Source organism: Panulirus ornatus, chromosome 14 (assembly GCF_036320965.1).
Source record: "Panulirus ornatus isolate Po-2019 chromosome 14, ASM3632096v1, whole genome shotgun sequence".
NCBI lineage: Eukaryota > Metazoa > Arthropoda > Malacostraca > Decapoda > Palinuridae > Panulirus > Panulirus ornatus.
The window spans coordinates 53,701,901-53,728,882 of record NC_092237.1 but is presented as its reverse complement, the minus strand read 5'-3'; the positions used below and the strand labels follow the sequence as shown (position 1 = coordinate 53,728,882).

Genomic DNA, 26,982 nt, shown 5'->3' with positions numbered 1-26,982 from the left:
GCAGGGTGCCAGAAATCTTCCTCTCCTGTATTACTCTCCAAGCAAAGGAGCAGACAAAAGAACCACATGAGGATCTTTCATCCTCTAAAGCTCAGTCATCAGTTCTGGATGCTATCTCACTCTTGTTGGAAATAGCGAACATGTATGAAAATTATGAATGTAATTATTTTTTTCATGCTTGATCATTTCCCATATTAGCAGGGGTAGTGCCAGGAACAGATGAAGAAAGACTACATTTGATCCCTTCCATTCTCCGACTGTCATGTGTAAAGCACCAAAACCACAGCTATCCATCCACATGAAGATCTTTCATCCTCTAAAGCTTAGTAATCAGTTCTGTATGAAAGTAAAGCAGGAAGGAAGGATCTTCAGCCCTCTGCTACCACCCCTTTAAGTCACCTTTTATAAAATGCAGGGAATATGTGGACAGGATTCTTTCTCTCATATCCCCAGGGATAATATATATATATATATGTGTTTGTGTGTGTGTGACAGGGTGGAGGCAACAGGTAGAAGTGGGAAACCAAACTGAAGGTGGCAGGATAGAGTGAAAAAGATCTTGAGTGATTGGGTCCTGAACATGCAGGAGTTTGAAAGGCACGCACAGAAGAGAGTGAACTGGAATGATGTGGTATACTGGGATTGACGTGCCATTAATGGACTGAACCAGGGCATGTGAAATGTCCAGGGTAAACCATGGATAAGGAGCTGTGGTTTCAGTGCATTGCACATAACAGATAGAGAACGAGTGTGAGCAGAAGTAGCCCTTCTCACTCTATTTCATGGCACTACCTCACTGATGCAGGGGTGCTGTTTTCTGTTGGCCAGGTTGGTACCAGGAATGGTTGAAGGCAAGCAAGTATGAATATGTACATGGGTATATATGTATATGTCTATATATGTATATGTATGTATATATGTACATGTTGATATGTATGTGTGTGTGTGCATGTATGGGTATCTATGTATTGAAATGGTTTGGTCACATGGAGAGAATGAGTGAGGAAAGATTGGCAAAGAGGATATATGTGTCACAGGTGGAGGAAATGAAGAGAAGTGGGAGACCAAATTGGAGTCGGAAGGATGGAAAGAAAAAGATTTTGAGTGATCAAAGCCTGACCTTACAAGAAGGTGAAGGGCATGCACGGAATAGAGTGAATTGGAACGATGTGTTATATCGGGGTCGACATGCTATCAATTCACTGAACCAGGGCATGTGAAGCGTCTGGGGTAAACCATGGAAAGTTTTGTGAGGCCTGGATGTGGAAAGGGAGCTGTAGTTTCGGTGCATTACACACAGCTAGAGACTGAGTGTGAACGAATGTGGCCTTTGTTGTCTTTTCTTAGCGCTACCTCACGCATGTGCGGGGGGAGGAGGGGGGTGCCATTTCATGTTGTGGCGGGGTGGCAACAGGAATGGCTGAGGGCAGCAAGCATGAATATGTACATGTGTATATATGTATTTGTCTGTGTATGTATACAATGAAATGTATAGATATGTATATGTGTGCGTGTGTGGGCGTGTATGTATATACATGTGTATGTGGGTGGGTTGGGCCATTCTTTTGTCTGTTTCCTTGCGCTACCTCACTAACATGGGAGACAGCGACAAAGTATAATAATAGAAAAAAAAAATATTATACATATTCATACTATTCGCCATTTCCCGCATTAGCGAGGTAGCGTTAAGAACAGAGGACTGAGCCTTTGAGGGAATATCCACACTTTGTCCCATTCTCTGTTCCTTCTTTTGGAAAATTAAACACGAGAGGGGAGGATTTCCAGACCCCTGCTCCCTCCCCTTTTAGTCGCCTTCTATGACACACAGGGAATACACACACACAAACACACTCACTCCCACACCTTTTAGTTGCCTTCTACAGCATGCAGGGAATATGTGGGAAGTACTCTTTCTCCCCTATCTACAGGGATAATTATTTATTTACTTATTTATTTTGCTTTGTCGCTGTCTCCCGCGTTAGCGAGGTTCCGCAAGGAAACAGACGAAAGAATGGCCCAACCCACCCACATACACATGTATATACATACACGTCCACACACGCAAATATACATTATACATATATATACACACACAGACATATACATATATACACATGTACATAAATCATACTGTCTGCCTTTATTCTCTCCCATCGCCATCCCGCCACACATGAAATAACAACCACCTCCCCCTCATGTGCACGAGGTAGCGCTAGGAAAGATCAACAAAGGCCATATTCGTTCACACTCAGTCTCTAGCTGTCATGTAATAATGCACCGAAACCACAGCTCCCTTTCCACATCCAGGCCCCACAGAACTTTCCACGGTTTACCCCAGACGCTTCACATGCCCTGGTTCAAACCATTAACAGCACGTCGACCCCGGTATAATATATACACATATAATTATTTCACATATGTTTCTCTTCTGGCCTCATTTGATCACACCTACTCTCTAGAAGGCATGAATAATGTACAAAAACCAAAACCCTTCTATATACAGACATGCCCCACTATCTCATCCATGACTTCCCACCACTACTTCATATGCCCTAGTCAGCCTTCTGATAGCATGCTGCCCCCTGTATCTCACATCATTCCAATTCACTATATTCCTTTCACACTCAACTCCTACTTGTTCTAACCTTGATCAGTGAAAACCTCTTTCACTCTCTCCAACTTCCTCCCAGATCTCCCCCTTCTTGTTCCCACCACATCTGACATATGTACCCTCTTAATCAGCTTCTCCTTAATCATTCTCTCCATATTTCTAAACCACATCAGCACACCTCTTCAACTCTCATTCATACTCCTCTTACTATCATACCTGTCTTTTACACTACCATTTCTCATTCAATCAACCCTCCTCTCACCACATACTGTCCTCATACATTTAATTTCTAACACATTCACTTCCTTCAAACTTTCTAGTCTTGGGCCCATGTCTTGCATCCACACAATGCTGTCAGGACTATTATACCATCCAACACATCCGTCTTTGCCTTACAGACAATGACCCCTCTTTTTACACACTCCTCAATAAGCTTACAATCTTAACCCCCACCCACTCTATGGGATACTTCAGTTTCCATGGTTCCATCTGCTGCTATGTCCACCTAAAACAATCCACTTCTAGTTTCTCTCTGTTCAAACTAACACTCCTTGACCAACATATCTGCTCCTATACATTTTATGTCACCTGATAACTACTTCTTGGCTTTAACTTTTCCTTTCACTTCCTTTGTAACAGTCTTGAGAGCAGCATGTCCTTCAGCTTTAATGTGGATGAAGAGTTTATTCTTGGAGGGGTATGTATTGCCACACACAACACATGTGTTTACCTGCTGATAGATAATATATCTGTAACTGTTACAAAAAATTATATTCTTAAGTTTTTAATATATGACAATGATTATTCATACATGGAGGACTAAAATATTACAAATGGAACTGAAAGGTGCATTACATACAAAAGGAGAAATTATAAAAAAAAAACCTGGGTCCAAAAGTGTTTAATACATTAACTGCAGCCATTTGAAAAATTATAGACTGCCTGAATGCCCAGTGGGGAAATTTAAATAGGGACAGAACAAGTATATACAAAGTGTAACAGACCAGCCAGGATGTAATGGTTACACACATCCAAGGGCAATGACCTCCAATGGCCTGACAGAAAGTAAAAGATGCAACAGTATGGTCACACACCCATCTTTGCCTAATGGACAATACCCTTCTTTCCACACACTCCAAAGCTACTACATGGTATCCGTAAGGAGCAAGCATGGAGAGTAAGGGTAGTATGTAAGGTCAATATAGTGAGTGAAAAAGATAGAGGAAGAAAGGTTAATAAAGTGCATTTGAATGGAAATGATATATGTTGGAATAACATCAAACACAAAAGTATGTAGAAATTAAAATAAAAAGTAAAGGACAACAAGAAAGGCATACTGCATCTGCAAGAACAAGTAAAAAGAATGGCTCCAAGATTAATGATCAAGTCTACACAGTGAGCAAGCATATAATGAGCTAAGGTAGATATGTAACTACAAAAGAAAGAACTAGTGTCAAAAGATACAGCTACTTGCTATAAAAAGGGGAAGTATTTATTATTTCTTCATCAGGGGAAGTACTTCTTATTATTTTTTCATCAGATATAAATGATCATATGGTCAACTAAAAAGATGCAGCAAATTCTATAGTAGATGAGATATCAGGCAGAGAAAACAGATTCAGCATGAAGGAATCATAAGAACTGTGAAATGATTGTGCATGAAGGAAGAAAGTTTTCCTGTTACTGTCTAAAGTTGGACATAAAAGCCCACCTAACATACGGTGAGAAAGTTCAAAAAGAAAACCTAACATATGGTTTGAAAGTTCAAAAAGAAAGACTGAAAAAAGAATTGTCCCAAGAATAATCAGTTAATCCTCACAGTTGTACTAGACAACAAACCTGCTATTACTAACCTTTACATCTGGTTGAGATGCACCTTTAGCTTCCTGTGCCTGTTTTCTTGCTTTTTTACCTTTCAATTTTGGCTTAATTTCAATCTCTACATCTTTTTCTAACTTACTGCTAGGCTTTAATTTAGTTCTCTTGTCTTCTCCCCCACTATTTGCAAGTTCAGCAGTTTGATCAGGTTCCTGTTCTTTGCTATCAATATCATCCTCCTCACTCTTCCCATTACCAGTAAGAACATCCTTTGAATTTTCACTTGTACTATTATGACCATTAATTAATATTTGTGAATCCTCTGCTTCCTTTTCACTTTCTTCACTTAAAACCATGATGTTGATATCTAATTGATCAACATTCTGTCGACTCCTTTTTCTGGATTTCTTTTTCCTGATACATTCTGGGGAATGAGGATAGCCAGGTTCTTCTGCTGTCACATTTTTTCTGTTTTTCTTTTTCTTCTTTTTTGATGACTTTGGCATAGTTACTACATCATCATCACCTATGAATATAAAGAAATCAAGAAAATTACTTTACCCAGAATAATTAATTTACACAAAACATGCAGGAGGGTGAGAGGAGGGCAAGGAATAGAGTGAATTGGATCGATGTGGTATACCGGGGTTGACGTGCTGTCAGTGGATTGAATCAGGGCATGTGAAGCGTCTGGGGTAAACCATGGAAAGCTGTGTAGGTATGTATATTTGTGTGTGTGGATGTATGTATATACATGTGTATGGGGGTGGGTTGGGCCATTTCTTTCATCTGTTTCCTTGCGCTACCTCACAAGCGCGGGAGACAGCGGCAAAAGAAAAAAAAAAGAATTGGAAAAGTTAAGTTTTTTCTTCAAACAGCTATCTATATTCTGGGAAAATGGGTACAATTACCCATGTATTTTCACTCTATGGAGAAGAAATTCAACACTTGTGTGGACCCATCTTATGATGTGTTTATGGGTAATTACCTTTTTGTAAGGTATGGCAAGGGAATTCTACACTTATGAGGATCCATCTTTTGAAATATCTGTACTATCATGCAACTTTTTAGCTTTTCAGCATCCACAACTTCAATGCTCAGTTTATTTCATTCACCCACTATTGTACTACAGAAATATTTCTTTACATCTTTTCTAAGAAATTATGTCTAATTTCAAATCATGGCTTCTGGTTGTTCATCTTTGCACCTTTCAAAAATCAAATTGGTTGTGATCAAGAAAATACTGTTCTCTATTTTTTTTTTATTCTATACTTAACCAGTTTTACCACCAGTGTGGTAGTGCCAGGAATCAGACAAAGAATGGCCCATCCACTCACATACACATATATATATGTTTGATCGAGTAAGTAACGTAAGGGTAAGAGAGATGTGTGGAAATAAAAAGAGCGTGGTTGAGAGAGCAGAAGAGGGTGTTTTGAAATGGTTTGGTCACATGGAGAGAATGAGTGAGGAAAGATTGACCAAGAGGATATATGTGTCGGAGGTGGAGGGAACGAGGAGAAGAGGGAGACCAAATTGGAGGTGGAAAGATGGAGTGAAAAAGATTTTGTGTGATCGGGGCCTGAACATGCAGGAGGGTGAAAGGAGGGCAAGGAATAGAGTGAATTGGAGCGATGTGGTATACCGGGGTTGACGTGCTGTCAGTGGATTGAATCAAGGCATGTGAAGCGTCTGGGGTAAACCATGGAAAGCTGTGCAGGTATGTATATTTGCGTGTGTGGACGTGTGTGTGTACATGTGTATGGGGGTGGGTTGGGCCATTTCTTTCGTCTGTTTCCTTGCGCTACCTCGCAAACGCGGGAGACAGCGGCAAAAAAAAAAAAAAAAAAAAAAAAATATATATATATATATATATATATATATATATATATATATATATATATATATATATTTTTTTTTTTTTTTTTTTTTTTTTTTACTTTGTCGCTGTCTCCCGCGTTTGCGAGGTAGCGCAAGGAAACAGACGAAAGAAATGGCCCAACCCCCCCCATACACATGTACATACACACGTCCACACACGCAAATATACATACCTACACAGCCTTCCATGGTTTACCCCAGACGCTTCACATGCCTTGATTCAATCCACTGACATCACGTCAACCCCTGTATACCACATCGCTCCAATTCACTCTATTCCTTGCCCTCCTTTCACCCTCCTGCATGTTCAGGCCCCGATCACACAAAATCCTTTTCACTCCATCTTTCCACCTCCAATTTGGTCTCCCTCTTCTCCTCGTTCCCTCCACCTCCGACACATATATCCTCTTGGTCAATCTTTCCTCACTCATTCTCTCCATGTGCCCAAACCATTTCAAAACACCCTCTTCTGCTCTCTCAACCACGCTCTTTTTATTTCCACACATCTCTCTTACCCTTACGTTACTTACTCGATCAAACCACCTCACACCACACATTGTCCTCAAACATCTCATTTCCAGCACATCCATCCTCCTGCGCACAACTCTATCCATAGCCCACGCCTCGCAACCATACAACATTGTTGGAACTACTATTCCTTCAAACATACCCATTTTTGCTTTCCGGGATAATGTTCTCGACTTCCACACATTTTTCAAGGCTCCCAAAATTTTCGCCCCCTCCCCCACCCTATGATCCACTTCCGCTTCCATGGTTCCATCCGCTGACAGATCCACTCCCAGATATCTAAAACACTTCACTTCCTCCAGCCTCTCACCATTCAAACTCACCTCCCAAATGACTTGACCCTCAACCCTACTGTACCTAATAACCTTGCTCTTATTGACATTTACTCTTAACTTTCTTCTTCCACACACTTTACCAAACTCCGTCACCAGCTTCTGCAGTTTCTCACATGAATCCGCCACCAGCGCTGTATCATCAGCGAACAACAACTGACTCACTTCCCAAGCTCTCTCATCCCCAACAGACTTCATACTTGCCCCTCTTTCCAAAACTCTTGCATTTACCTCCCTAACAACCCCATCCATAAACAAATTAAACAACCATGGAGACATCACACACCCCTGCCGCAAACCTACATTCACTGAGAACCAATCACTTTCCTCTCTTCCTACACGTACACATGCCTTACATCCTCGATAAAAACTTTTCACTGCTTCTAACAACTTGCCTCCCACACCATATATTCTTAATACCTTCCACAGAGCATCTCTATCAACTCTATCATATGCCTTCTCCAGATCCATAAATGCTACATACAAATCCATTTGCTTTTCTAAGTATTTCTCACATACATTCTTCAAAGCAAACACCTGATCCACACATCCTCTACCACTTCTGAAACCACACTGCTCTTCCCCAATCTGATGCTCTGTACATGCCTTCACCCTCTCAATCAATACCCTCCCATATAATTTACCAGGAATACTCAACAAACTTATACCTCTGTAATTTGAGCACTCACTCTTATCCCCTTTGCCTTTGTACAACGGCACTATGCAAGCATTCCGCCAATCCTCAGGCACCTCACCATGAGTCATACATACATTAAATAACCTTACCAACCAGTCAACAATACAGTCACCCCCTTTTTTAATAAATTCCACTGCAATACCATCCAAACCTGCTGCCTTGCCGGCTTTCATCTTCCGCAAAGCTTTTACTACCTCTTCTCTGTTTACCAAATCATTTTCCCTAACCCTCTCACTTTGCACACCACCTCGACCAAAACACCCTATATCTGCCACTCTGTCATCAGACACATTCAACAAACCTTCAAAATACTCATTCCATCTCCTTCTCACATCACCACTACTTGTTATCACCTCCCCATTTACGCCCTTTACTGAGGTTCCCATTTGCTCCCTTGTCTTACGCACCCTATTTACCTCCTTCCAGAACATCTTTTTATTCTCCCTAAAATTTACTGATAGTCTCTCACCCCAACTCTCATTTGCCCTTTTTTTCACCTCTTGCACCTTTCTCTTGACCTCCTGTCTCTTTCTTTTATACTTCTCCCACTCAATTGCATTTTTTCCCTGCAAAAATCGTCCAAATGCCTCTCTCTTCTCTTTCACTAATACTCTTACTTCTTCATCCCACCACTCACTACCCTTTCTAAACAGCCCACCTCCCACTCTTCTCATGCCACAAGCATCTTTTGCGCAATCCATCACTGCTTCCCTAAATACATCCCATTCCTCCCCCACTCCCCTTACTTCCATTGTTCTCACCTTTTTCCATTCTGTACACAGTCTCTCCTGATACTTCTTCACACAGGTCTCCTTCCCAAGCTCACTTACTCTCACCACCTTCTTCACCCCAACATTCACTCTTCTTTTCTGAAAACCCATACTAATCTTCACCTTAGCCTCCACAAGATAATGATCAGACATCCCTCCAGTTGCACCTCTCAGCACATTGACATCCAAAAGTCTCTCTTTCGCGCGCCTGTCCATTAACACGTAATCCAATAACGCTCTCTGGCCATCTCTCCTACTTACATAAGTATACTTATGTATATCTCGCTTTTTAAACCAGGTATTCCCAATCATCAGTCCTTTTTCAGCACATAAATCTACAAGCTCTTCACCATTTCCATTTACAACACTGAACACCCCATGCATACCAATTATTCCCTCAACTGCCACATTACTCACCTTTGCATTCAAATCACCCATCACTATAACCCGGTCTCGTGCATCAAAACCGCTAACACACTCATTTAGCTGCTCCCAAAACACTTGCCTCTCATGATCTTTCTTCTCATGCCCAGGTGCATATGCACCAATAATCACCCACCTCTCTCCATCAACTTTCAATTTTACCCATATTAATCGAGAATTTACTTTCTTACATTCTATGACATACTCCCACAACTCCTGTTTCAGGAGTATTGCTACTCCTTCCCTTGCTCTTGTCCTCTCACTAACCCCTGACTTCACTCCCCAGACATTTCCAAACCATTTATATACATAAATGCCCATACATGCACATATACTTACATATACATATCAACATATACATACACAGACATATGCATATACATTCATATACATATTCATACTTGCTTGCCTTCATCCATTCCTGGCACCACCCCACCCCACCCCACAGGAAACAGCATCACTAAGCCCAGCTTCAGCGCAGTAGTGCTAGGAAAACAGATGCCCATGTCATCTCAGCTAACATTAAAAAATAATATTGATACGTTCAGTTCCGTACAATGTCAATTCCCAAGTCCTGCTCATGCACATATCCCTGTGGCCTTCTACTGAATCCAGTCCTCATTACTTTATATATATTGTACCAAAGTTGAATTTGATTAAACCAACTCAAGAAACTGTCAAGGTCTCTTTGTAAGTAAATGCAATCCTCATTACTTTACTTCCTTCTTGACCTTGATATCACCTACAAACATACATAAAGAAAAACAATGGTTGATAAGGCTTCACTGACATGTGTACTTTGTCCCCTTCCACTAAGGCAATTGTCTATCCATTGAAAGAGGTACCTGTGTAATCCTGACTGAAGATATGACTTTCCCAACGTCCTATGTTGTACTATTTTAAATACATTATCATTGTAAATTTCTTTTGGATTGTTAAAATTCTTTGGATGATTATATCAACAACACTATGCACTTTTATCCCACAGTTACTCTCCTCATTACAAAATGTCAGAATGGGCCATCTTTTGCTACTTCCTGATACTTAAGACTGTCTCTTCTTTGGAGAGCCAATACTCCTTCCCTTTGTCCTCTCAGTTCCACCTTTTTATCATGTAACTCTGAAAAGATGGGATCTTCTCTCCGTAGTAGGCTTACAAGTTAATAGTGCATCAATGTAATTGTAGATGTTTGTTTGTACAAATGTACACAGAGGTATGAAAGGCTAGGACTTTACATATGTGAGTTTGCTTATGCAAACATACATGTGGTGTGATAGTGGTGTTACCCGACTCCACCTGCATGCTGTTAAACTGTGATTGAAAAGATAACTTTGATTAGGTTGCCTCACTGTCAACAGACGAAAAAAGAAGTACAATATTGATGAAGAACTTCTCACTCCAAAGGAGTCCATTATTTCCCTGTTACTGATTAAAGTGCACAAATGGTGCTTGATTAACTCCATAAAAGGGATCCTTGGCTTATATTATCAAAAAAGAAAAAAATGGAGATGCATGTTCATGTGAGCATATTATAGTGTGCTTGATCTGAAATTACAGACACAGGTTGGCAACAGCCACCAACATTCTTTAAACTAGCAGATGTTCATGAGCATCATTCATTAATGTGCACTTCCTAAACAAAAATAAGTTCAGTCTTAAATATGTTTACATGAAAATTCTTGAGTTCTAACAAAACATGCTTACTTAGTGAATCATCCTTCATCGTCATGGGATCATGATGAATATCCTTAAAGTATGTTTTATCTTCTAATGTCATTGCGGCTTTCAGTATTTCCATGTTTTCTTGATGCCTTTTTGACCTCTGATGGCTTTCCATCCTGAAAAGAAACCAAGATGTCAATCTTACTTTTTCAAGGGCACATGTCTCACTTGCATGAAGGTTTTTTGTCTCTCAACACATCACAACAGGTGTATGCTGATGCACAAGTATCAATGGAAGCTTAAAATTTCTAGTATAGATTGATGATTTCTTGTTACCTAAGTATCCCTATATAAACCTCTTCACTAAACAATAAACAATGTAATCATCTGAATGAAATGCAAGCAAACTTCCTCCTAATTTGCTGTATGGTAATGATCTACAAAGACCACTGCCTTTCACTTCCCACATATGGATTGTCATTAATTCTGAGTGAAAGAAAACAAATTTACAAACTCAAAATGTTCAAAATGACAAATTTCACAAGTATGAGGCTCATCCAGTAAGATGTGTACATTCAAGGCACTGAGGTACATGATTTAAAAAGGAATATCAAATGAAAATTCTGAAAGGGATGAAGACTTAGTCCAGAAAAGTTTGAGGATAGTGGATGGCTGACACAGGTTTCATCCAGGAGATGCTAATATGATGTCAAAGTCTGCATCATCAAGAGATAACTTTTGTGTACAATGGCAAATGTTCTCATGCATCCCTGTGACCTGGGCAAATAGGGTGGAGGAATACTGGAGGGAGAAGCAGAGGTAGAATGCATGGAATGGTGTATGCAAGTGAAGCATGTAAAGACAGGGATGAGTGGAGACTCTTTTGCCGTGGCCATCCCTTGATAGGAGTTCCCAGAGGAAACAGGCATTAGAGATACAGATAGATAGATACATATGTCATATATAACAGCTACAGAGTGAATGTTTGCAAGTGAGGTCATTGTTTGTTTGCTCCTGATGGTAGTTCACTAAGGCAGTAGAGACAACTATGTATAAACAACTTGTTTAACTGACAAAAGAGTACCATAGTTTAAGCTTAAAAGCCACATTAAAAGCAATGAAAAACTGGAAAAAGGAGCATCGGCTAAGTTTAGTGTGGCAATGTAGGTAGGAAAACATATGTCTATGGTACATGGTGCACTAAATTGAAGCTGAAAATATTTTTCAAGCAAAATAAGCCCTATCTCTAACTTGAAGAAGAAAATGAAAAAAACTGGTGCTAATGTAGACAAACCTGATAAGACTATACCCCAATGGCACACACAAAGTAGAAATCAGCTTCTCTTCGAGTGCATGGCTTTGGGTTGCAGTCAGGCCCTAAAGATTGGCTAAGCATTTGCACACTCAAGATGATGATCCAAGAAATGATTGGTAATACCATTTGGTTAATTGTAACACAGTGCAAGACCCTTTTGTAAGAAAATGAACTCTATAACTGGTAAAAGTGGCCTGAACATCAACCTATTGTACAACAGAGATGTGACTGGCCTTTATTGGAGGGCTCTCACTCATGTAGTCCTTTGATTAATGATAGTTACATGAGCGGGTGAGGACTGTTAACAGTGTAATTATTTGTTAAAATATTTGTCAATTCCACATTTTTCCTTCATATGAACTCCATATGCTTAGGTATTACAGGCTGGTATAAAATAAAAAATCCAAGGTATACCATACCTTACTCTTATTTGCATATCCCTTACAAGAGCAAGACAATTTACATTAATACTTACGATTTTTCAGTCTTGAAGCCCTTGTTACATGCTACACAATAAAGGTCATTAATAAGAAATTCTTCTTCGCTCACTTCTACATCTTTAGTTTCTGTTTTCTCATTTCCTTTCTCTTCATCCTCCTCAGAATAATCACTATCCTCACTGTCTGTTAATCCCCATTCTGCAGCAAACTTTTCTTCCATTGCCTGCAAAACATGCATATTAAGGTTATTCCACTAAAGACTTATTACAAATAACATTCTCAGTGTACAAGTACCATTACAAATTAAACTATAAGAAAATTCATTTTGAGTATGAGAGCCTGTTTAGTTAGTTATGTAACCCCATCAAACCTTGAGCTCATCCTCGTAAGCTGCCAGGTTTGCCCTCTCCTGCTCAACATTCTCCTTCATCATTTCCTGTCGTATTTCTCTCTGTCTATGTTGGGCTGCTAGTTGCTTTTCAGCATTTTCTGCAACCTTGGCTTCCATCATTTTCTGAACAAATAAAGATAAGAAAAACCATTAGTTTAAGATCACCTTAATTTACTTTACAGTAAAATATACCTACTGCTTCTAGCATAGAAACAAGGTTTACTTTTTCTTTTTCTTTCAAACTATTCGCCATTTCCCGCATTAGCAAGGTAGCATTAAGAACAGAGGACTGGGCCTCTGAGGGAATATCCTCACCTGGCCCCCTTCTCTGTTCCTTCTTTTGGAAAATTATAAAAAAAAAAAAAAAAAAAAAACGAGAGGGGAGGATTTCCAGCCCCCCGCTTCCTCCCCTTTTAGTCGCCTTCTACGACACAGGGAATACGTGGGAAGTATTCTTTCTCCCCTATCCCCAGGGATAAGAAACAAGGTTTACTATGTGTCTTAATTAAAAAAAAGCAAGACAAGGTCATCTGTTCCTCATATTACCTCACTAAAGAAAGAAAACAGAAAGCAAACAGGTGTAAATATAAAAGGTGAAATGATGGAGTGACAGATGCTTTGAAGAATCGGCTCTAAGGAATGCAAGGGATCGAGAGAATTGGAGTGATTTGGTATACAGGGGATGATGTACTCTTAACACTCTGAACCAGGGAATATGATGCAAATGGGGTAACCACAGCAAGGTCTATGAGGCCTGGTTGTGGACAGGGCAATTACGAGTTCTGCCATTTAGGTTCACCCAAACTCTCAATGCAATCCTCCATGGTTTCCTCCTTTGTACTGCAATATCATTTTATAATATGCTCCTTCTAACCCATCTCTAGATTTTTCAGCATACCATATGTTCACTTCAGAGCCTGCTATTATCTTTGCTTCTTATATACCACTTTTTTATAACCCGAGATATAACTTTCTAATGGATTTATAAAAAAAAAAGGAAACTCCTTACCTTACGAGCTAACCAGCGCTTGTCTCTTTTGCGGACAAATGCAACAAGAGCTCTGACTTCTTCGTTGAACTGCTTGCGAGCCTTCTGACGAGCCTTGCTATTATCCTTTTCAATTTTCTTTAAAAAAAAAAAAAATTATTTTTTCTTATTCTAACAAAACAATTAGTAAAACTAGAAATTACTGTATGCAAGTTGCTCCCAAAAAATTATGCTATTTGAAACAACAGGCATCACTATTACTGACTCCCTAAAAAGTCTTTGGCTATTGAGAAAGTCACCTACATCAGACTGGCAGTTCTAAATGGAACACTTGATGTTGCAAATGATCAATATTATGATGAACTATACAGCCATAAAAGAACTCACTTTTTCAACCCAGCGTCCCATTCGCTGAGCTTCCCGGATGTCATACTCATCTGCCCAACAAAAATCCATGGATGAGCAATAACTTGACCAATAACCATAAAATACAGCTACATCCTGAGGACAGAAAGCAAGTGTGATTTCCAATATATCTACTGACTTACTAAAATATACTTAACAGCACAAGTGGCATTCTAACGTTCATTATAAAAGGTTTGGCAGGTTTAACATGAGGCTAATTCTCTTGTTAACTGGAGACATATAAAACTAAATGAGCATGAAGAAAATTTTCCAAACACAACTTTGGAAGAAGCAGTAGAAGTAGGATACAAATATTAAACCTCACAGCTTATTATTTAATTCATCATAATATTCTGGAATTTGGATCTACTTATGAAAAGTAAAGCATTCTTTGCTACTTGCCTCTAAATCAGCGTCACTGTGACCAAAATTTGGTATTACTATCTCTTCCTCCTCATCATCCATATACTGCATGTCCATGACCGAGATTTTCTCAAACACTTGCCTAAAGAGGAAAAATATAAGTATTATATAACTTGTCATCAGTGACCAAGGATACCTGAATTTCTATCTACCTATCAAATATAAGAGAGGAAATCTGCAACAGAATGATAACCTTAACAGCTAGGATGGACTAGTCAGTTTGTAAAAATACTGTAACTAGAAAATCAACTCAATAATTGCCTTTCACTAAATTACAGTTTTCATGTTGGATTCAATATATTTGTGCCTTTGTGTACGCAGCTGATATGATATGTCAGTTGTATATACAATACATAATACTGTATACACAATGTACAATAATGTGTGAATAAGAGCAAGGTTATTAGGTACAGTAAGGTTGAGGGACAAGTCAACTGGGAGGGAAGTCTGAATGGAGAAAAACTGGAGGAAGTGGAATGTTTTAGATATCTGGGAGTGGATTTGGCAGCAGACGGAACCCTGGAAGTGGAAACGAATCATAGGGTGGGGGAGGGGGCGAAAGTTTTGGGAGCGTTGAAAAATGTGTGGAAGTCGAGAACGTTATCTTGGAAAGCAAAGATGGGTATGTTTGAAGGAATAGTGGTTCCAACAATGTTATATGGTTGCGAGGCATAGGCTATAGATAGAGTTGTGTGGAGGAGGGTGGATGTGCTGGAAATGAGATGTTTGAGGACAATATGTGGTGTGAGGTGGTTTGATCGAGTAAGTAATGAAATCCTCTACAAATCTTCACCTTAGCCTCCACAAGATAATGATCAGACATCCCTCCAGTTGCACCTCTCAGCACATTAACATCTAAAAGTCTCTCGCGCGCCTATCAATTAACACGTAATCCAATAACACTTTCTGGCCATCTCTCCTACTTACATACGTATACTTATGTATATCTCTCTTTTTAAACCAGGTATTCCCAATCACCAGTCCTTTTTCAGCACATAAATCTACAAGCTCTTCACCATTTCCATTTACAACACTGAACACCCCATGTACACCAATTATTTCCTCAACTGCCACATTACTCACCTTTGCATTCAAATCACCCATCACTATAACCAGGTTTCGTGCATCAAAACTACTAACGCATTCAATCAGCTGCTCCCAAAACACTTGCCTCTCATGATCTTTCTTCTCATGCCTAGGTGCATATGCACCAATAATCACCCATCTCTCTCCATCCACTTTCAGTTTTACCCATATCAATCTAGAGTTTACTTTCTTACACTCTATCACATACTCCCACCACTCCTGATTCAGGAGTAGTGCTACTCCTTCCCTTGCTCTTGTCCTCTCACTAACCCCTGACTTTACTCCCAAGACATTCCCAAACCACTCTTCCCCTTTACCCTTGAGCTTCGTTTCACTCAGAGCCAAAACATCCAGGTTCCTTTCCTCAAACATACTACCTATCTCTCCTTTTTTCTCATCTTGGTTACATCCACACACATTTAGACACCCCAATCTGAGCCTTCGAGGAGGATGAGCACTCCCCGCGTGACTCCTTCTTCTGTTTCTCCGTTTAGAAAGTTAAAATACAATGAGGGGAGTGTTTCCAGCCCCCCCGCTCCCATCCCCTTTAGTCACCTTCTACGACACGTGAGGAATGTGTGGGAAGTATTCTTTCTCCCTTATACCACTTGCTATGCTCTCAGTGTTAACTGCTATGATGTATTTTTAAAGAAACCACTCAAAGCATATAATGAGAAGACACTTCATATCATTATCAACTTTTTCCATACATAACCACCTTTCCTGCTTTAATGCAGCAGCATCAGGAATTAGTGAATAATGGCCTCACCTGTATACATATAGTCTAACACTATTATGTATAATGTACTACCATCCAAAGCCAAGCCCCAACCAGATCTCTAGCTGGCATGTGTAATGTGCTACAATTCACAGCCACGCCCCAACTTGCATAACTTCAAACAGCCCTGTTCAGCCCACATGAAGCATATCACAACACCTCCCCTGCCAAAATTTTCCATCTCATTCTGTCCCATGCATCCTCTCATCTTCCAAAATGTTTAGGTCCTGATACCCTCAATCTCCTTTGTTCCTCATCTGTCCCAACAGTCTTCCCCTCAACCTTGTTTCCATCATTTCTGAAGTCAGGCAATATAGCTGTAACCCTGTCTGCTAGCATAAAGCCACAGAAGTCTTCAATCAATCTTTTAACCCCACACAGACAGAAATCCAGCTCACATCCTCAAGTCACCTTAAAATGACAATCACTTCCATTGAACAAAACACCAATAATTCTAGACATCATATACAACATACTCAACATTCACTTCCCTCACCAGTAACATCAACACATAAGCAACACAAAACTAAATGCCTTTAGAATACTAAATGGCACTAGATTTGGAATAGACAAAGAATCCCTCAACATTCTATACAAATAATTCACCCACTCCACTTTAAACTATGCCTCACTTGCCTGGTCTTCCATTCTCTCAAAAGCAAATATAACAAAGCTGCAAACTACACAAAATAGTGCAATCACTCATTACCTCACAATGAAATAAAGATTCTCTCATTATAATCCCATCTCGATGTGCATGGCACTCAATTCTGTGCAACAGCACTAGACTCCTTCCAACCAAACCACACCATAACTAATCACCAACCCCCCCAAGGAGAAATAAAAATTTTACCCCAACTTACATATATACTTACTCCCAAAATATATAACACTGAGAAACAAACACTGAAAGAACCCAGCATGCACTAAACATTTGTCCTCCTAACTCAGTCTTTAACACTTTCCCATCTATGGTCTGGACATCATCCATCCCCACAACATTGCAAACATTGTTTCAACATTTCCCAAGACCCTTCATGTCCAAGATACAACTACCATAACGAAGACACTGAACACTTAGTATTTAACTGCCCTGCACTCTTTGCACAAACATTACAATCTGACCTGTTTTAGCCTCATGTTGCACCACATTACCTCTTTTTTTTACATTTACTCTCAACTTTCTTGCTTTATTTACTCATTAAAATGCTGGCACCTGCTTTTGGAGTTTCTCTTTAAGTGCGCCAGCAATTGATTCATCTTTCTTCCATTAACATCCCTAGTATAATGCAAATCTTGCTCCCCGACTTTTGTACTTTCCTTTCTCACCATCCTGTCCAAGAACAGATTAAACAGCCAAGGTAACATCAAATATCCTTGGAACAGGCCTATCTTTGTCAGGAAGTTTCACCCTCTTCCCTTTCTACTCACAAACATGCTATGCTTTACTCTCCCAATAAAAACTCTACTGCTCTCAGCAACTTCCATTCTTCAATTCTCACACATAGTCTATGGAGCATTCACCTAATCTTCATATTCTTTACCTCTCCTAAAACCATAAAGCATCCTAAAAAAAAGAAGTTTACAGTTACTTAAAGCTATCTTTGAGGGCTTAGAAAAAATATAGGATAAGACACATGCAAACACAAACACTGGTGTTTCTGGACTCAGCCTATAAGTGGTTATATCACACAAAAAATCAGCTTCAGTGTAACTACTGTCTATCTATATATCTGATGACTTTTCCCTTCTGGAACCCCCTCAAGGGGGTTTCCATGGCAATAAAGTCTCCACAAGTGAACTCTCGTGCCGCTTCTCAGCATTTAGTGCTTCAACCTTAACAGGCCACTGGCAGACAGCCAGTCTAGTGCAGTGTGTGCAGAGACTCCTACCTGATGTTCCTACCTACTACTTCTACCTAACAGTCCTACCTAAATGTTACTACCAACTACTCTATCTATTGCTCCTACCATTTTGCCAAAAGGCAGGGCTGGCACAAAGCACTCACCATAGGAAATCTAGGGTTATGAAGAATGGGCTGTGGGAGTTAGTGTTGTTAAGTGTTGTGTGTGAGAGGGAGAGATATTTTGTATGTTTGTGAACAGAATGTCAGCAACCCATATGTAGGTGAGGCAGAAAGAAAAGTGTCACTGCAGCATAGTTAATGGATGAAATGGAGTACAGTTTCACTAAGGTCCAACTACTACTGGTTACTTGACTATACCAATACTGAGAATCAACAGCATGGCACCATTCACTATGGTGGGAATGAAGGGCCACAGAAAAAACACCCTTGAATGAAGACAAGCCCTCTCAGGCATTTCCACTTCTGAAGTTATCTTTTTAATGGTCATACTGGTTACGTTTACTCCAGAAGTGTGATTATTCATGTAAAACAATAAATAAAAGTTTCTAGCACTTTGTATACCTGTATACAGTGTAAAAACCTTTTTCAGAGTCATTGAAGCCTGAGTAACACTGCGATGAAAAGTATTTAAATAAATTAAGGTCTTCTGGCTTGGAGTCTGAACCTGCAGCTGAAATAAAGAAAAGAAAAAGGATTAACTCAAGTGAAACAAATTCTCATACCAATTAAACTGAATTAAGAGATATCTATCCACATTAAACATTTTATGTACATCTATGCACACCATAAAACATATATCAGGAAAAGATTACCGAGCCTCTACTGAAAAATTCTCTCATAGCTCTGTCCACTGTTCCTACTTTTGGAAAGTAGTAATACAGAAAGGGTGGATTTTCATCCCTCACACTTATTTACCAACTCTCCATCTATAACTGGCATGAGAAACTTTTCACTGTAAGGCATGTGTACGAGTAGGAAGAAAGGAAAGTGATTGGTTCCCAGTAAATGTCAGTCTGCAGCAGGGGTGCGTGATGTCTCCATGGTTGTTTAATTTGTTTATGGATGGGAATGTTAGGGAGGTGAATGTAAGACTTTTGGAGAGAGGGGCAAGTGTGCAGTCTGTTGTGGATGAGAGGGCTTGGGAAGTGAGTCACTTGTTGTTTGCTGATGATACAGTGCTGGTGGCTCATTCGGGTGAGAAACTGCAGAAGCTGGTGACTGAGTTTGGTAACGTGTGTGAAAGAAGAAAGCTGAGAGTAAATGTGAAAAAGAGCAAGGTTATTAGGTTTAGTAGGGTGGAGGGAAAAGTCAATTGAGAGGTAAGTTTGAATGGAGAAAAACTGGAGGAAGTGAAGTGTTTTAGATATCTGGGAGTGGATTTAGCAGCAGATGGAACCATGGAAGCGGAAGTGAGTCAAAGGGTGGGGGAGGGGGTGAAAGTTCTGGGAGCATTGAAGAATGTGTGGAAGGTGAGAACGTTATCTTGGAGAGCAAAAATGGGTATGTTTGAAAGGATAGTGGTTCCAACAATGTTATATGGTTGCAAGGTGTGGGCTACAGATAGGGTTGTGTGGAGGAAGGTGGATGTGTTGGAAATGAGATGTTTGAGGACAATATGTGGTGTGAGGTGCTTTGATCGAGTGAGTAATGAAAGGGTAAGAGAGATGTGTAGTAATAAAAAGAGTGTGGTTGAGAGAGCAGAAAAGGGTGTATTGAAATGGTTTGGTCACATGGAAAGAATGAATGAAGAAAGATTGACAAAGAGGATATATGTGTCAGAGGGATGAGAAGTGCACCATTTTATGTGTGGCAGGATGGCGATGGGAATGGATGAAGGCAGCAAGTCTGAATATCTACATGTGTACATATGTATATGTATGTATACAGTGAAATGTATAGGTATGTATATGTGCGTGTGTGGACGTGTATGTATATACATGTGTATGTGGGTGGGTTGGGCCATTATTTCGTCTGTTTCCTCATGCTACCTCACTAACATGGGAGACAGCGACAAAGTACAATAGCATTTGTTGTCTTCTCCTAGTGCTTCCTCGTGTGCACTTGGGGGGAGGGGGGGGTGCCATTTTCCTGTGTGGCGGGGAATGGATGAAGGCAGCAAGTATGGATGTGTACATGTGTATATATGTATATGTCTGTGTATGTATATGTATGTATACGTTGAAATGTATAGGTATGTTTACGTGTGTGTGTGTGGGTGTTTATGTCTGTACATGTGTATGTGGGTGGTTTGGGCCATTTTTTTCATCTGTTTCCTTGCGCTACCTCGCTAATGCGGGAGACAGCGACTAAGTATAATAAATAAATGAAATACAAATAAATAAATAATAAACATATATACACATATATGATCTAATCTGTAATGTGAGTAATTATACCTTTGCCCCTTAGGATGCTCTCACGGTTGCGATCATAAAAAGCTCTCTCTTGTGGGTCAGAGAGGGTATCATATGCTGCCTGGATTAACTGGAACTGAGTTTTAGCCTCCAGCATGTTGTCTGGATTCTTGTCTGAAAAAAGGGAAAATGTGATAGTTACCAAGCTTGCTTCACTAATGTTGCATTGAAGGTGATTAGGGAAACAAATTTCTTAATACATGCAAGAATGATAATTAAATGAGAACGTGTCATGGTAAGGATTAAAGCTTTCAATATGCAGTACTTCAGCTATTTAGTGAATATGACAAGAATAGCAACAATAGTGTATTACATGGCACATAAATACTACTCTGTTACCTGGATGCCACAAAAGAGCCATTTTTCGGTATGCTTTCTTTAACTCACTATCTGTAGCCCCCTGGGTGACTCCCAGGACTTCATAATGGCACTTCATTTTTAAAGAATGCCTCTCCTCTTGCCTGTGTATAAAAACAAACAAACAATCAACAGATGATAATGCTATGAAGGGAGTGACAACTAAATCTGTGGGTATGAAAGAAGTTCTGGTTGTGATGTAAAAGGAACCATTACTCTACTTACAGTAGAGTCCTACAAGGCAGGAAAAAAAAATGTTGTTTTCCATCATAAAATGGAAGTAATACATATAAAATCAGAAGATAAAAACAAACAAGTGAGTCATCTTGCCTTGTAGGGCTGTGGTACAACAGAACTTGAAGCATAGATCCTTGGTGGATGCACTGCACAGGTAGTGAAAGAAGGATGGGTGAGTTAGAGTGGGGAGAGCCCCACAATGCAAGGTCAATAATGACACTTATTGCTATCTACAAAAGATATACTGTAAACAACTCAGCTAACATACCTTATACAGCCGTGAAATAGAGATTAAGTTAACAAACCAATGAATACCTCTCCTTATGTTTTTAGCAGTCAAGGTCTACTTTAATGCTTCATATTCTAGTCAAAACATAACATCACAGCCAAGGCTGAGTACTATGGATAACAAACACAAGTAAGCAGCTAAATAATCCACAGAAGCAGAAAAATTTTAAGCTGGCATGTTACCATCATTATTTTTGCTGCTGATGTATTTTATTCTACATAAATTCCATTACTTTTTCAAGCATTTCATTATTTTTACGTTGATAAACCCCACATATTTACTAATCCACAGTACCTAACCCGGATTAATATCACTAACTGTATTCAATACTATTCAGCAAAATGTAAAGCTCAATTTCAAAAGTACATTAACACTTTCATCAATTATCCTTAAATTTTTCTTAATATACATAATGGGTTATGTTTGAGGGAATAGTAGTTCCAATGTTATTTGGTTATATGGTTGCAAGGGTGGATGCATTGGGAATGAAATGCCTGAAGACAATATGTGGTGTGAGGTGGTTTGATTACGTAATGAAAGGGTAAGAGAGATGTGAGGAAGTAAAAAGAGTGTGGTTGAGACAGCAAAAGAGGGTGTGTTGAAATGGTTTAGATATATGGAAAGAATGAGTGCGGAAAGATTGACAAAGAGGATATATAAGTCTCAGGTGGAGAGGACAAAGAGAAGCGGGAGACCAAACTGGAGGTGGAAGGAAGGAGTGAAAAAGATTTTGAGCAATTGGGGCCTGAACATACAGGAGGATGAGAGACGTGCAAGGAATAGAGTGAATTGGAATGATGTGGTATACCAGGATCGATGTGCTGTCAATGGACTGAACCAAGGCATGTGAAACGTATGGGGTAAACCATGGCAAGGCCTGCCGGGCCTGGACGTGGAAAGGGAGCTGTGGTTTTGGTGCATTACACATGGCAGGTAGAGACTGAATGTGAACGAATGTGGCCTTTTTCGTCTGTTTTCCTGGCACTACCTCGCTGTTTCCTTTGGGGTGGGGTAGCACTTATAATGGATGAAGGCAAGCAGATATGAATATATACATGCGTATATATGTATATGTCTGTGTATGTGAATGTATATGTGTATATATTAATACGTATATGTATATCTAAGGGCGTTTATCTATCTATCTATCTATAAATTCATTTATTCATTTATTATACTTTGTCGCTGTCTCTAGCGTTAGTGAGGTAGTGCAAGGAAACAGACGAAAGAATGGCCCAACCCACCCACATACACATGTATATACATACACGTCCACACACGCACATATACATACCTATACATCTCAACGTATACATATATATATATACACACACAGACATATACATATATACACATGTACATAATTCATACTATCTGCCCTTATTCATTCTTGTTGCCACCCCGCCACACACGAAATAACAACTCCCTTCCCCTGCATGTGCGCAAGGTAGCGCTAGGAAAAGACAACAAAGGCCACATTCGTTCACACTCAATCTCTAGCTGTCATGTATAATGCACCAAAACCACAGCTCCCTTTCCACATCCAGGCCCCACAGAACTTTCCAAGGTTTACCTCAGATGCTCCACATGCCCTGGTGTATATGAGTGCATGGGCCATTCTTCGTCTGTTTTCTGGCACTACTTCTTCGACATGGGAAACAACAATTAAGTATAATCAATAAATAATAAATAACAATCCTTATTGCCTCAACAAAAAAAAATGCTCCTAATCGTACCCTGAAACTGAAACTGGGAAATTTATCAGATCAATGGATGTGTTTTAGGTAATATATTTTGAAGAAAGTGGTACCAATTGATTCCTTATGCCCCGCAGAGATGATACAGAGAATGGGTTTTTTACCTGTAGTTCCTCCTACTCCCTCAAGGTGAAGTTCCAACAAAGTGGGGCCATGCTTAAAATTAGAGGGACACAGAGGGGTAAAAGCATTCTATCCTCAGTACACAATACACAGAACTGATTGGTATTACTTCTGCTAAAAACCATAGCCTAGAACATGAACAACAGGGATGTCTAGAGCATATCCAAGAGTAATTTGCACAGACCTCATACTTTGCAAATCACAGGTGCTGCAGAAGGCTCACAACTAATATCACCAGGATATGCACTCTGATTCTATACAGAAGCTTAAAAAATGCACCAAGTGGATGTATGTTGTCAGTCAGCATCCCTCTTGTGACTGGCACAACATAACATATGGGAGAAGATTGAGATACATCATATAACTTACATGGCTGTTGGTTATACAGAGCAACCTTCCTGGAATGATAAGAAATTGGCAATACTGGCAAAATATGTTTGTATCCTACCTGCCAGCAGGAAGCTTGCTCTGATGTTCTACAGACGGTTTGAAGATCTTTCCCATCATACATTTCATTACAGCACACTTTTCATTACGTTTTCATTAAAACTATCTAAATTACATCACATAACAAGTAGAAAGATGTTTCAGGTACAGAATGATCGATCTATAATGGTAAGATTAAGATATAGTCAAGAATGTAATGCCCTACATAATGGGTTTAAAAGTTTACCTTATCCACATTTGACAACAGAAAGACTGACTAGGAATTTACCCATTTTAAGCGGAGGCCTTGGTGATGCATGACACATGATCAATCATATGCACTTTCAAATGATCATAAGGTAAAAAATACAGTCCACCAATAATAAATAACTGTCTATACTACTTTCCAAATAACATGGGTTTGAACACTTCAAATCATCACAAGTTTGACTGGAAAAAGGCTGCCTAAGAATATAGCCCTGTTGTAAGTAGAGGCCTTAAGTGTATTTGGTTACCAGTTCATGCATATCAAGCCTCATACATTCAAACATGTAAACCACATGATCAATCATACACATATCATAATGATCACATGGAAAACAAATACTTATCATCCATCAAAAACAAGTAATTTTTTCTCCTTTTCCCCCTTAACAAAGACTCTAAATCTTGTTGGATGTTCCAGTTCTTTATAAAAAAGTTGTTATTCCATCTATATCAGACAGCAAAATAGCATGAACTAAAGTTGTTAGAATCAGCTGTACAGATACCAAAATATATCTGCAGATATGTCAAGTTCTCTAATGTGTTTGGAAATCACTGATTAAGTTACTTATCCCACTTGTTTACCTTTCAAACCTTATGATGCATGGTGCCATCCACTGAATGTGAAAATAAGTGAATATCTTACGCAACATGGAAAATTGGCTTTTTTGGGTAATCAGCATAATGGCACAGGCAAAAACATGCCCCTTTCAAAGTTTTTTCAGAACAAAAAATCAAAAGAAATTAATCAGAAATCTGTGGATGTTTGTAGAACTAACTCTTAATGGAAAAAAAATCATGAGGGAAATAAAAAGGAAGAAAAGAAATCCAGCGATTTGCTGTTCAAAGTAAGAATGAGGTATTACAAAGAGCTAATCTTCAAGTTACCAGTCCACACACATTTAAACTTAACACTCCACAGTGGAAGTAGCGTTTTCTAAATACCCTCATATACTTTAAAATATTTTCTAATTTGACCCTACCCCCTTCTTCACCTCCCTTTCGTTACTTTCCTTGCAATCAAATTATGTTTGAAAGATAAATAATGGTGGTATTGAAAAACAAACACTCTGAATTCCTTATATTAAGTCAAAACAACGAATTTGTGATTGGTGTAATGAACCCAAAATAATAAAACGTGTATCTGTCCAATGAAAAATCACCAGTTTATCTAAACACTACACTAGCAGTGCAACATATGATGAATATCCAAAGCTAATAGCAAGTACCCATTTAGTAATGTTCTGCCATGCTGGTCATGATTGATTACAAAAAAAAAAAAAAATGTTCACTGATCATCCTGAGTGACCTGCATCCTTAGTAACATATCCATCATCCATCGTTAAGCCCATGGTGGATTGTGAACTGATTTGTTAACTGGGTCTTCGAGCTTTAAGCTTATCAACTACTAGGGTTGTTATGGCTGTCAACGTTAAGCTGTATCCATAAGGCTTAAAATCCTTAATACCTTCCTCATATGTTAATTTGACGACCTCATGTTCTTGCTTTATGCATAAGATCCATGATGTGAACTGACATGACAACTCATTAGGTTACATTTCATCCGGTCTACGAATTTTCAAAGCTGCGTAGCTAACCGTCAATGATTACAAACCTATTTTGAGATTAATTATCAACATTAAAATGAAATGGAGAATATGAGGTGTGAAATACAGGTAAGCACTAACAAGTTGGAACATGAACTCCATATTTTCATAAAACTTAAATGAAAATCCATCCATATTATCAACACTTACCTTTCTTCTTTTAACAATCACTTTCTTTTCACTCATAAAACTAACTGGAATTCTTTAAAGTTAACAATTTTCTATGCAACTTAATGATATTTAGACAGCAACCGTACCATATGGTGGTCGCTTTCTTTACCAATGCTAAATTTTCCTGAAACAGCTGATGGCTTTCGGTCGCATTCTGATATAACTTTAGATTTCGGATATTGAACGAAATCATCCCAATATACCAATCGGAACTATAATACCAACGATGGTGGCATTGAAATAAAGTTTTTAAGAAGAGTTTAATAGATTTTAAGAATGTACTAGACAATGTACCGTTCTTTGGACCGGGGCACAAGAAATATAGAGTATTTATCAATGCTGATATGATACTTTGCATATATATATATATATATATATATATATATATATATATATATATATATATATATATATATATATATATATCTTGCGCTACCTCGCCAGGTGAAGATATTCCCTCAATTTTTGTTTTATTAAAGCAGTGATTGCTCTTAAAAAGCTAATTTCATTTGGTTTTAGCACTGTAAATTGTTTAAATCTAAAGATGTTTAAGGCTACAATGTAAGTTAGTTAATTAACTTTCTTATTTCACTGTTTTTTTTTTACCATAGTCTATGTTTTACAAAAATGTTCAGTAAAAATCCTACTTTTACTTGTGAAAACAGCCAATGTCTGCCATTTAACTCTGATGACCTGGAAGAGACAATAAATTCCACTTTAAGAACTACCCTCTAAAGACTCTGAATCTGGTAACGGAACCCTTTTTTATCACCTGTTTTATTCATATGATAAAATTCTATGGGTTAGAAGAAGATTATCGTTAACCAGTTGAAATTATACAAATCTACTGAAAATGCCGGTATCTTTCTTTTTTGTTCATCGTGATGTAAAGTTAACGCGTTTTTTTCATTGCACAATAAT

At 38.9% G+C, this 26,982-nt stretch overlaps 1 protein-coding gene across 3 annotated transcripts; it reads right to left on the bottom strand.

The window, feature by feature from the left end:
• Positions 1-3,094: 3,094 nt before the first annotated feature.
• On the bottom strand, positions 3,095-26,178 carry LOC139753450 (dnaJ homolog subfamily C member 21). 3 transcript variants are annotated; one of them, XM_071669974.1, is made up of 12 exons: positions 26,041-26,178; positions 21,170-21,291; positions 20,813-20,944; positions 18,978-19,086; positions 14,665-14,767; positions 14,245-14,358; positions 13,879-13,995; positions 12,849-12,992; positions 12,514-12,701; positions 10,766-10,899; positions 4,465-4,955; positions 3,095-3,344 (listed from the first exon to the last, which is right to left on the bottom strand). In XM_071669974.1, exons 2-12 carry the CDS (start codon positions 21,264-21,266, stop codon positions 3,207-3,209), a joined length of 1,767 nt encoding a protein of 588 aa, XP_071526075.1. In that variant the 5' UTR covers positions 21,267-21,291; positions 26,041-26,178; the 3' UTR covers positions 3,095-3,206. The 3 variants fall into 3 exon arrangements, with proteins under 3 accessions (XP_071526075.1, XP_071526073.1, XP_071526074.1); XM_071669972.1 differs by lacking the exon at positions 26,041-26,178 and adding an exon at positions 24,042-24,248; XM_071669973.1 differs by lacking the exon at positions 26,041-26,178 and adding an exon at positions 24,042-24,248 and having other exon boundaries at positions 3,095-3,341.
• Between the last annotated feature and the right edge of the window lie 804 nt (positions 26,179-26,982).